This window comes from Myotis davidii, unplaced genomic scaffold (genome assembly GCF_000327345.1).
Source record: "Myotis davidii unplaced genomic scaffold, ASM32734v1 scaffold123, whole genome shotgun sequence".
Classification (NCBI taxonomy): Eukaryota; Metazoa; Chordata; class Mammalia; order Chiroptera; family Vespertilionidae; genus Myotis; species Myotis davidii.
Window position 1 is genome coordinate 1,338,139 of NW_006295391.1, and position 12,763 is coordinate 1,350,901.

The following is a 12,763-nucleotide window of genomic DNA, read 5'->3' on the forward strand; positions in this document are numbered from 1 at the left end:
GGATTCTTACAATTTATAAGTTCTTATAAATAATGGGCTCTTATGACATTGAATTCCCAGATAGTAGGATTTTGATTTAAATAAGAAAAGAAAACCCAGCCCTGGCCAGTATGGCTCAGTTGGTTAGGTGCATCTTGTGTACCAAGAGGTTGTGGGTTTGATTCCTAGTCAGGGCATAGACCCAGGGTGTGGGCTCCATCCCAGGTAGGAAGTGTGCAGGAGGCAGCTGACTGATGTTCTGCTCTCACATTGATGTTTTGCTCCCTATCCTTCCTTTCTCTAAAAATCAGTAAAAACACATCCTCAAGGGAGGATTAAAAAAATAAAAGAGTACACATATATAAATTCTGTAAATAGTAATATTTATATTTAAATATTTTAATAAGACATATGGAGGACCAGAGCTAATATTTACTGAATTACTTGCTATGTGTTAAACAATAGACTGTGTACTTGGCATATGTTATTTCATTCAATTTTAACCCACACTCTAAAACTGAAACTAAGGCCCAAAGTGTTGAAGAATCTTTAGTGCCCAACAGCACTCACCGGTAAGAAGCCAGGTTGGAATTTGAATCTAGGTCTGTTTTCCCCCAGAGCCTGTTTATTACACTGTCTCACATGGTTTTTGTACATGTCCATGGAATACGTTTATTGCTTTTCTTTCTAGTTTTTTCCAAATGGCTATGCCTTTGCCACCGGCTCCGATGATGCCACTTGCCGTCTCTTTGACCTTCGTGCAGACCAAGAGTTATTATTGTATTCTCATGATAATATTATCTGTGGGATCACTTCCGTAGCCTTCTCAAAAAGTGGGCGTCTCCTGTTAGCTGGTTATGACGACTTCAATTGTAACGTGTGGGACACACTAAAAGGAGATCGTGCAGGTTAGTACCTACGTCCACATTACGTTTGGGTTTTGTCAGGGAACATGAAAGGTTCCTGACTGTTGTTGGAGGCTCCTGGATAACCTGGATCTAGGGAATGGCAGCCCAGCTCTTCTTATTCATGGTCATTGTGGCCATGTTCTCTGAGATGGATTTTCCACTTTTCTCTCTGGAATCGATAAACTGGCTGCCAGTTTAGGGCTGATTTCAGGAGGAAAGCTGGGTGGGAAAACAGTTAGCAAGTCAACTTTCTTTATTCCCCATTTTCAGCAGTTTCACCAATCTCACCTGGGCCTGTTTTCTTCGTTAAGAGACTCTTCTTTACTCTCTAGCAAATAAGTCTCTACAGCAGCGGTTCTCAACTTGTGGGTCATGACCCCTTTGGCAGTCGAACGACCCTTTCACAGGGGTCGCCTAAGACCACCCTGCATATCAGATATTTACATCACGATTCATAACAGTAGCAACATTACAGTTATGAAGTAGCAACGAAAATAATTTTATGGTTGGGTCACAACATGAGGAACTGTATTTAAAGGGCCAGAAGGTTGAGAACCACTGTTCTATAGCCCTCATGACTTGGTGCACGCTGGAGTCACCTGGCTCTGCAGTGCAGGACACCTGGGAAGCCCGATTCCTGAACACTTTCTGGCATCTTAGTTTACCCCATCTTTGCCGCCACCTGGTTCGGGAGATGACGGGGCTCACTAGGACCTGACCCTTTGGGAGGTTCTGCAGTGTAATTTTGTTTCTTGGCTTACCAGACCATTTGCTATGAACTGAGCATTTTAAGGTCCACTAAGACAGCCCCCACCATCCAGCTTTGTAGCCATTGCCTGCTTTCATTCTCTTATCGTCTTTGTGGGTTTTTGTCCTTACCCTTTTAAATTCCTAAACAGTTCTTGAGGTTTCTGAGGGAGTAAAAGTACAACATGAACATTCCCAGGGATAATTTTCTACAACCTCTCTTAAGACATTGTAGAGAAGTTCAGAGTTTGCATCTTGGAGCTTTCTGTTGCCCAAAGCCAATTACTTTTTGGAAGTATTAGGTGTTTTGCCTGGGTTGAATCAATTAGCATCCATAACAAAACCAAAATGTGTGTTTTCTACATTTTTAAACATATGCTTGAATTTAAAACTTGCCGTTGCTATTTACTGGACTTTGTTTTTCAGGTGTCCTTGCTGGTCATGACAACCGGGTCAGCTGTCTGGGTGTAACTGACGATGGCATGGCTGTGGCAACAGGCTCTTGGGACAGTTTTCTTAGAATCTGGAATTAACAGTGCATACAATTTTGCTGTTCTCTGTTGGTATCTGGAGAAATCAGTGCTACAGCCTATAGCTGTGACAAAAAAATTCTAATATTTGCTGTTGAAAATTTTTCTATTGAGATTACTACACACAAAAGGAAGATTTCAGTAAACTACAAAACAGAAAAGGATAAAAAAAACAAGGCAAAGGTGCTTGCTGAGATCAAAAGGACCAGTGCATTGAGCTCATTTAACCTCGAAGTTTTACTTTCACCAATTGTTTTCTTTGTGTAGAACAAAATGTACACATTATAGCAACCTATCATGTTTGATTGCTTTCATTTATGAACTTCATTTTAAACTTGTATACACCAGATATGTCACATTTTTTATTTCTGTAATGGAGGCAACAGGCACAGTAATGGATGGAGGTAATGCCATGTGTCTGTCCTTAGGTTTGAAGAGTCTCCTTGAGTTCTGACCTCCCTTTTTGATCTAACAGATCCTGGTGGCTTACTGTATTAAGAATGCTGACAGGTAGGTGCCTGAGGAGAGCCCTTTTGAGTATCATTGGTTTCTTGGTGCATCCTTTGCCTTCCTATCAATTTAAATAAGTGCTCATTTTCAGTCCTTTGAGGGGAAGATAATCTGAAGGGTAGGGGATAGAGATTTCACTCTGAAACTTTAGACATATGTAAGAAACTTTATTAATAGGAAGACAGCAATAATCTCATATAAATGATTCTTGGCATTTTAAAAAGCAGATTATGATCAAATAACACTCCGCATGAGTAATCCTCTAAATAGTTGGTTTCATATTCTAGAATTGAGTTTGTATACTCATTATTCCAGGACATGGATGAACACTTGGATTGTCCTTGCGCCTGAAGAACTTTTCCTAGTGTTCTATCAGTATGCATCTAGATCTAAGGAAATAGGACAGTATTGTTTTTGAAAAGTGTAAAATCTAACCAGTCACGAGATCTGAGTAGTTATAGTTGTGACAGGGTGGCTTCATGAATTTATGTTCACACATATGAAATCTGAATTGATGTAAACTGTCAAATTTTAAAAAGGAAACATTAAAGCTCTGCTCTTCTGTAACATTTTCCTTCACACAAAATATTGGTTTCTAAGTGGCGTGGCTCTGCTTTGAAGAATGGCTAGGTCCAAGTGGCTCCATTTTAAAGCCAAAAGGAAAATTCCAAGAGTAAGTACTTAAAGGAGAGGAAAATACTAAGCAATTCATTCCTCTGCTTGTCAATGGTATAATAAAATGTTGTCTATTACTAGAATGAGCCCTCCTGGATTTAAACAAAGATACTCTCCCCCTTGGATTTTCTCCTACAAATAAATCTAAATGACTGACATGGGAAGATTGTTAGTCTTGCTTGATGGTGAAGTCATGGTTTATCCTGATACATTATAGAAGTGCACTGTTTTGTTAAATCAATAAACTATCACTGTTGAGATAGGTCTCTGTTAACTTTTGATCACCTGGAATCCTAAATATTCCCATTTTTTATGTCAGTTCTCATTTTTGTGAATGTGCTAGGAAGTGCACCAACTATATTGAAGTCAGTTTTAACATCAGTTGATATTAAAAAGAGAATAAAATGAATAAAGGAAGATTAAGATATGGGGCCAAAAAAACATACTTGTAGATGGCAGGCATGAACGTATATTCATTTATACATGCATTTCTATGAACTTTTTGCTATTACTACTTGTGGACTATATCACTTCATAAAGAGCAGCTCTTTGAGATTAGGCAAGAGTATTTTAAAGCAATATATTCATTTCCAAAAGGGGGTGAGGGTTTGCCATGTAATTCAGCAATTCATTCCAAAATCTTTAGCACTTCTGCCATGTGCAAAATAGCCTTGTGTAGAGAGCGTATCCCCTCTAAAAGTTATTCTAGGAACTTTAGTGAGAGGCACACAAACTATAGTTCTATGGTCTTAAACATGTGGATAAAAATGATTTATTTTACTGTCAGTTTATGTGGATAGTTGAAAATCAATTCCCATAATTAAATATGTACCAGGTAACTGAAACCTACTAAGATTGTGGCTAATTACACATGACCAAATGGTTAACTCCTTACCACATTAACTTACTAAGCTTTTGCTTTCTAGTAATATGGATTCCAGTTGCTAAATATATTTACTTGCAGTTCAAGTTCAGCTGATTGTTTAATTCTGTTTTCCTGAGACTTCCTGAAGTAAAAAAAAAAGACAATATATAATCTGTAGAAACACTGTAGTTTGAATCTTAGTTTTTGTATATTTAAAAAATATGGCCAAATGTAGTTTTAAAGAATTTGTATTATCAAGAATATGGCTGGTTTGGCTCAGGGGTTGGAGCGTTGGCCCGCCAACCAAAGGGTCACGGGTTCGATTCCTGGACTAGGGCACATACCTTGGTTGCAGGTTGGTCTCGGCCCCTGTTGGGGCATGTGCAGGAGGCAACCAATCGATATCTCTCTCACGTTGATATTTCTCTCTCCCACACCCCCTTCTCTAAAAAAATCAATGGGAAAAATATAATCAGGTGAGGATTAAAAAACAAAGTATATTGGAGTTAGCTAACCCCTATTTTTCTTTTTATCTTATAAGAAACAGGTTTTATTTGTAGACTCTCTAATCACCCCATAAAGTTGTTTTTAGAGATTTAACAAGAACTTTTTAAAAATAGTATTTTAAAGGCATACATTCTTTTCTAAAATAGTGACCTAGCATGTGATTAAATCACCCAAAAACCTGCTCAAGAAAGGACTTCTTGCTACCATGAGTTAGGTCCCTCCCTAGCTCATATTTCTATACCTATGACTCCAAGGTTACACATACCATACTGAGTTCCATCTTCATAGAGGCAAAGATTTGGTCTTAATATTTCAACTATAAGATAATAGCAAGCAGTTCTTTTTAATTTAGATTCAGCTGAACTGATGAATACTATGTGACAAAAGTGTAGTCTGCTAGACATAATGGATTATAGATGCTTCTGGAGTATGGGGTAAGCAATTTAAAAGTTAACCTTGATGGATCTTGACTTATCCAGGTGAGAAAGTGAAATTTTATTACTGTTAAAAAAGATACTGTGAAATATTATATAATTGACTTTTCCTGGCATTTTTGAGGTCTTAGATTTAATACCGACTGACCATTTTAAAAGCAAAAACCTTCAGGGAAGCTTATGCTTTGAACACTGTGAATGTACCACATTATAAAACTTTAACAAGCCCCGCCAGTGTGGCTCAGTGATTGAACATTGACCTATGAACCAGGAGGTCACAGTTCGATTCCTGGTCAGGCACATGGCTGGATTGTGGGCTTAATCCCCAGTAGGAGGCGTGCAGGATGCAGCTGATACATGATTCTCTCATCACTGATGTTTCTATTTCCCTCTCTACTCCTCTCAAATCAATAAAATATATTTTTTAAAAACTAACAAAATTGAATACTTGTCACTTATTTGTTGATGTATATAATAGTAAATGTATACAAACTGATTAAACAACCTCCCAAAAGCTTATTTTAATAATTTCCTTTCTACGATTTTTATTTTTTATTTTTCTAGAGTCTTTAGGGTGTGAGTCAGGCTTAAAGAAATTTTTTTTTTAATTACTATGTTCAGCTTCTAGTTCCCTTTTCGCCATTGTGGAAAGCAAAATTTTAAACTTTCTCCCATCCTGTTAGAATTTTTAAGACCCACAAGCTAAACTGTCTTTCTTGTGAGGAAAGGTAGCACAATGATAAAATTGGCATTTTAAATTTGATTAAGTAGAATGTAAAGTACTTTATACTTGCTAGTTCTTCCTTCATTCAATTTTAGTTGCCTTAAATTTAGTGTTTTTAAAAATATTGGTTACCATAGGTACTCATGAAAATGGTTTGTATTTGAATGTCTTAGCACTGTTTTAAAGAGTAAAGGTACAACTTGTATTTAGCTAATTTGTCTGCATGTTGATAAAATTTCCTGTCTTTTTTTTTCTTAATCCAATTACCCTATAAAAGAGAGTGCAGCATTATGAAAAAAAACAAGGTTGTATTCTAACTGGTGTTCAATGTGCCTGACAAAAAATCATACAATATTTATTTCTTAGTTAATAGAACCTTGGAGATATACTTGGTACTTCCAGCCTTTGATGTGTCACACAATGGTGCTCTATCCTTTTGTTTTCTTTGCAAAGAAGCATTTGCATATTCTTATTCAAAGGCATTCACATTTAAGTGGGTTTTTCAAAGTTTGATTAAAATGTTTTTTTTTCACTTAGAATGGTTTTGACACACTTGTGGCCAATTGACTTGGGATCTCAGTAGCACAGCTATGGGAGAGGTGAATGTACTAGATTAAAGCTCTTGTACAAGCTTTAAACCAAACGAAAGATGGATTTGTTCCACAATTTAACAGTATTCTTGGATCTTTCTTGCACAGTGATTCATTCCTGTATTTGTACAGTAGCTCTGTGAAATAATGTTGGCTGTGAAATGATATTGTAATCAATAAAGTACTTTAACCAGATTTCATGTGGTATATTTTAAGTCAAATTTAGATTTCAACATTAAGTCCCAGACCTAAACTACAAGCCCAATATGTCCTTTATCTAAATACTGGAGGCCCGATGCATGAAACTCGCGCAAGAGTAGGCTTGCCTTCCCCTGGCTGCCGGCACCGGCTTCCCTTGCAGCCCTGGCTTCATCCGGAAGGTCTTCTGAATGGCTGTCCAGTCTAATTAGCATATTATGCTTTTATTATTATAGATTTGTAATGATCTTCCAGAGCAAGAGATCGTAGTACTCCTTTAGTACTATGTTAGCTTACCCTTAAAAGGACCACAAATTGTCATAAAAAAGCAAAATTAAGTCATTCTTTCCCTCGAACTCCCTTTGGATAATTCCATTGCTTATAGGATTTTAAGGTGTTTTTTTTAAAAAACATTCTTATTGATTTCAGAAAGGAAAGGAAAGAGAGAGACAGAAACATCAATGATGAAAGCGAATCATTGATAGGCTGCCTCCTGCTTGCCCCCTACTGGGGATGGAGTGGACAAACTGGACATGTGTCCTTGAGGAACTGAACCCATAGTGAAGTGCCATCCACTGAACCAAACTTGTCAGGGCTAGAATTTAAGTTTTTATTTTCATAACCACAGCCTTGAGGGAGGATTAATGAGGAAACTTCCAATATATGACCAGGCATGCTAAATGAGTAAATCCAATCAAAAGATGAACCAGTCTGCCCAAGACAGTTTATATACCTACCATAAAATTAGGAGCAAGACTCACTAAATGCCAGTATAAATGCTACATTTATCAACTATCAGACAAAAGTTTTATTCTCACCTTGCAAGTTTGCATACTTATTTTAAAAATGTAGTTTTGTAAAAAGTTTGAGGTTATACAAAGTTTATAAATTAATCTGCAAACACATAGTGAACAAGAACTCTGAATTACATCAGGTGTAACTTACATGATTTCTGTAGAATTCACGGGCTGGGTCATAGGTGCACTTACCTCTAGGCATAAAGGTTGGGTCTCATTATTTTAGTGTCCATTTCCAACATTCATATAGATTTTCAAACTTGATTAGGTGGAATGCATTCAAACTGGTGATGGAAAACTTACTACAAACTTATATACCAGAATCACAATTCCTGGACTTCCCAAATATTAGCATGCATCAGGATGACCTGAAAGGCTTCTTACAAGAGTGCTGGCCCCCAGATCTAGTGGTCTGGGGTAGGATCAAGAATGTGTACCTCTTACATGTTGACAAGTGATACTGTTGATCCAAGCTTTGAGAGCCATAGTAGTATACTAATGAGGCGATACCAAACCACTATGCTGTTTCAAAATTTCAAGTACTTTGTATAAATTTAAGAACCAGAGCTTGTAACTTTAGACATCAAGTTTTCATGCTGCAGGTGTTACCTGATCCACACTTATTGGTGGCCTGTACCAATTTTGGTTATAAAGCAACAACAAAAACTATAAATTAATATTTATTGCAAATTTGGCATCCTAGTATCTGATTGGCATAAAAATATATTTTTGAAAGGCTTATGGCCTACATAATATTCTCTTTAAAATAGCCTGAAAAATAGTGTTGTTGCACCAGCTGTGAAAAGACAGAACGGCATCCAGGAGCCTTAAAGGCACAGAAAAGGAAGCACTGAGTATTGAAAGAAGAAAGGAGCCTGAAACGTTATCCCTCTGGAAAAGCAGCACTGTGTCCTCCTTGCTGTCTCACAAGCACCTAGGGGGACTGAAAATGATCTGGTGGTCAAGGCTCCCTTTGCATAACAAAGCCCTAGAATGTCATTTTTTTTAACATTTCCATGTAAGTTTCAATTAGTTTTTAACACAAACACACACAATACTTGAATCCATAAACATTTCATTAAACTAAAAAATACAGTGATAATTTTTAACCATGCCCTGGCAAATTCATACAATTAAATAAAAGTAAAGCCACCACAGGAGGACAATTCATCAGTATCCTCAACAAATACCTTCTGAAGAACAGAATTTTTACATGACTGTAACCACTCAGAATTCAGACCTCCCATCTGGCTATTTTTATCACTTCAAACTTCTAAAACTTAACTTCCCTTACTGTACTCATAGCTGAAGCTGAAAATGTTTCTCTATAAACATCAGGAAGCTATTTCAACCCAGATACTTTTAGAATAACTAACCTTTATATTGCTTTACGTTAGTTTTAATGGGAATATAAGGAGTAAACAACAGCTTATTTATTAGTGGTTTACATACCTGCCAGAATGGCAAAAATGACTGTAACTCACAAGATAATACACTCAAGAACATTACACACTCCTTTTTGGTGGTTAAAACAATGCAGGTATAAAACAAAAAAGTGACTATCCCCATTAAAGTGACATCAAAAATTAGTTTTGAGAAGAAAGAGCATTCTCTAACTCCTGGATGCCAGGAAGCTGAGTTTCAGAAGCAAAAACGAAGAGAGCCCTAATCAAGAGTAAGGCCCCACCCCTCAGGGGTCACATAGTTGGTTCTGCTGTTCTTAACTAATTCATCACCTTACCACATCAAACAACTTAGCCTGTTCTTTACCCAGAATTAAATTAAGAGATATAATAATACTCTTCAGAAATGCAAACACCCTGAGATAGATCATTACCAGAATCTACACAAGAATTTGCTATTTAGGTATAGTGAATACAATTCATATTTAAAACCATTTCATAAAAATAACTGTCCCAAATCATCCAAGCTGCATTTTCTCCTATGATGATCACCGAAGCGATTTCTATTGTTAAGATTCTTCTTCATTGCTTGAATGTAGAAACTGCTTAGTAAAATTCTCCAGCTCATTTTTAAGTCGAACAGCTTTATTTCTAATTAAAAAACAAAAACAAAACACGAACAAAACACCAAAATCATTAAGGTCAATTTAAAAATGCATTCCATCCAATCTTAAAAAGTAAAAAACACACATGCAACAATACTAGCCAACTGCTGCTACATTTACCTGAACTCAGGCTACACTATAAATACCCTTTTAAGAGTACTTATATGTGCTACTACAGCTCTGCAGCAAACAGAGTCCAATGCTCAGGACTTAAAAGAATTATTAAAAAGCGTAGAAAACGGGAGTCCTATCGCCTTTCATGGGAGTCAAAGCCTAAGTGACGTACAGTTATAACTGTCCTTGAATTTCCTTTAAGCATCAAGAACAGAATAAGTGGTTTTATATATGGACCATGGTATACCAAAAGAATTTTTTTTAAATACTAGAATCGTATTTGATTGCCAACTGTCCATAAAAGAAGGAAAACTGGACCTAAAATTGACCAAGGAACACAGATTCATTCTTCCATTCTCATACTGTGCCAGAGCACACACACATACTTGAATGAGCTTCTCCCTTTCTTTTTATCTTGGTCTTGTCTTGTTGCGTGCACATGCTTGAGGTCATATAAGTTAGATGTATATGAATTCTACTGTATATTTCTTCGAACCACTCTCCTGAAAAACTAGTAAGTTCTATCTCAATGGCTGAGCCTGATCCAGTAACAATGGAGATTCCAACTATCTATAATAATAAAAGTGTAATATGCTAATTAGACCAGATGTCCTTCCGAAGAAGCCGGGGCTGCAAGGGAAGCCCAGGTCCCGGGTGCCAGAGGGAAGCTGTTACCAGCAGCCAGGGGAAGGAAGGCCTAGTCTTGCACGAATTTTGTGCATAGGGCCTCTAGTGATATATATATATATTTTTTTTTTATTTTCCTCTTATAAAAGGATGAATTAGTAGATCGAAAATATTCATACTTATTCAAGTCAGTCCAGCCAAAATCAGAAAAGTACATAAGTGTCAATTATCTGTTTTGTCATTTATGTTCTGCTATGACAAGACGAAACTATTTAAAAACCTCCCTAGGTTAAAAAACAAAAAAACTTCTACTGCATATAGTTTTACCAACTTTGAAAGGTTGTCTTTGGGAAGATCTAACTTGAAATGGGAGCAATGGAGCACTTGGGTGTGACTGGTTGTGAGAAAGGAGGCTGGTGCCTAAGGGATAGGCAGTCATCTTCTCTGGAGTCTGAGACTGAGGCACACTGAGAGTGTGCCTGCTGTCAGAGTGGGAAACCATGGAGAGACATGACCACACGTGCTTTAAATAGACGTCTCAAAATTCAGGACCCAAAGACAGCCTCTCCAATTTGCAGACATTACAGACTGCTCTTATATGGGCAATTGTATTTAGTAAGTACCCAGGTAAGTAGCAGTAGGGACTAAATGATGCTTAATGATTCCCTCAGACTCATACATAAACCAGCAAATGGGTAATGAAGTGGAAAGTTGTTAACTGCCAAGAAGTAGAGACCACATGGTGAAACTTGTTCCCTAAAACAGAATTGATTTAGACCCCTGAAGAATCCATGAGAAACCATATTAAACAAGAATTCCGCATTATATTATGTGGTGTGTTTTTGTTTTTTTTTACTTTTATAGCTTTGAATTTAATATTCCCCAGTGAAACGGAAGTTATGAGTCTTGGAGATACAGGACTAAAAAGTGATACTTTTAATTACAGAACTTGTACTCTCAAAAGTGACTAATATAGTTTAACAGAGAGTTTGAAGTTGACATCTAAAAGCATCCATTTACATCAGATGTTTCTTCTTGTTGAAATTAGCATTCACTGAAATTTTAAAACTATGGAACATTATAATTTAAGCCATCAGAAAGCTAAAGTTTTAATATAATCACTAGTGATTTACATAATTACATTTTGGTAATGAGACTAATAAATGTTCATATTATTGAGAAAAAAATGCTTTAAGTACCTTAAAAGCTTTGAATTATTTTGTATTTCCTCCAATTGATCTATCTCTTTGGAAAATCTAGCAATTTCTTCTTCCAGATGTTTTTGTGTAATATCAACTTGTTGGCAAAGGCGAGCAAAAGTGGTTGCCATTTCCCTTAAAATAAAAAACAATTTTATCAGCTATCACAAATGTCTTAAAATGAATGGGCTTTCAAAAGATTATATAAAAGATCACAAGTTTAAAATATTCTTAAAACATAAGGTAGTAAAGAACAAAGTGCTAAGAATGGGATGAGGGAGGCATTGATCTTCTAAGTTTAATGTGACTGTGGGCCTAATTCCATCTGGCTTCAAGATCAATGCTCAACAGGCACTATTTCCTCTGCCATATGGTTGTAAACATGAACAAGCTATAAAAAGGCAAACGATGGGTATATTTCTTCAGAAGCACAGTAAACCTCACCTCCTACCATAAAAATAATTACTGAGAACAGAAAATTTCATTAATCCTATAACTTATGAAAAATACTTTAAATCTTAACATTTAACCATGTTTCCAGAATCAAAGGGCATTACTTCTTTTGTGTGCTAGTTCATGTTATATTTTGTAACTGGGAACATGGCTAGCAGGTGTATATTTTCTAGAATATCATTAACTGTCTTACTCGTTTTTCTCTGCCAATTATTCTCCTGTACATCTTTCCCTTTCCATGGTCTTTAATTATCAATATTGGACAAATGAAGCATCTTTCATTATTTTAATGTTTTATTAAATTAATATAGAGCTAGTATTACTTTGAGTAATTAGTTAAGGTCATCTCCATTACAGTGTGACATCCTCTAGGGAAAGTTATCTTTAACTTTTTATTTCCTATAACATTTAGCAGTTATTGTCACATGGCAGACAATAAATGTTTGACCATCAGTTGAATGGAAAGCTTTATTAACTTTGTTTTTATATGAACCTCAGCTGATTTCTGTTGGAGGTCCAGATATATTCAATAGAAGATCTTCCTTAATGTAAAATTAAAACTATTATATATGCCCTGGTTGGTTTTGCTCAGTGGTTGCAGACTGAAGGTCCTGGGCTTGATTCCCATCAAGGGCACGAAACTCGGTTGCAGGCTAGATCCATGGCCTCGGTTGGGGTGCATTCAGGAGGCAACCAATCGATGTGTCTCTCTCACATCGATGTTTCTCTCTCTGTCTCTCCTCCTCCCTTCTACCCAGTCTAAAAATCAAAGGGAAAAAATATCCTCAGGTGAGGAATAAAAAAAACAACAAAAAAAAACACAAATAAAAAACCCCTA

General features: G+C 36.5%; 2 protein-coding genes across 3 annotated transcripts in view; one reads left to right on the forward strand and one right to left on the reverse strand.

Annotated features, from left to right (window-relative positions):
- The window catches only part of GNB4 (guanine nucleotide binding protein (G protein), beta polypeptide 4), an 18,862-nt gene extending 15,355 nt beyond the window's left edge, over nt 1-3,507 (forward strand). Inside the window, exons 7-8 of the mRNA XM_015568002.1 lie at nt 671-887; nt 2,061-3,507. Coding sequence (XP_015423488.1) covers nt 671-887; nt 2,061-2,167 — 324 coding nt within the window. The 3' untranslated portion in view covers nt 2,168-3,507. The remainder of the gene's footprint in view (nt 1-670; nt 888-2,060) is intronic.
- A 3,756-nt stretch (nt 3,508-7,263) lies between these two features.
- Nucleotides 7,264-12,763, reverse strand: part of MFN1 (mitofusin 1) — a 32,734-nt gene continuing 27,234 nt past the window's right edge. For both annotated transcript variants that reach the window (XM_006770023.2, XM_006770024.2), the window contains exons 17-18: nt 11,473-11,607; nt 7,264-9,518 (exon numbers count right to left, since the gene is read on the reverse strand). In XM_006770023.2, coding sequence (XP_006770086.1) covers nt 9,437-9,518; nt 11,473-11,607 — 217 coding nt within the window. In that variant the 3' untranslated portion in view covers nt 7,264-9,436. The remainder of the gene's footprint in view (nt 9,519-11,472; nt 11,608-12,763) is intronic.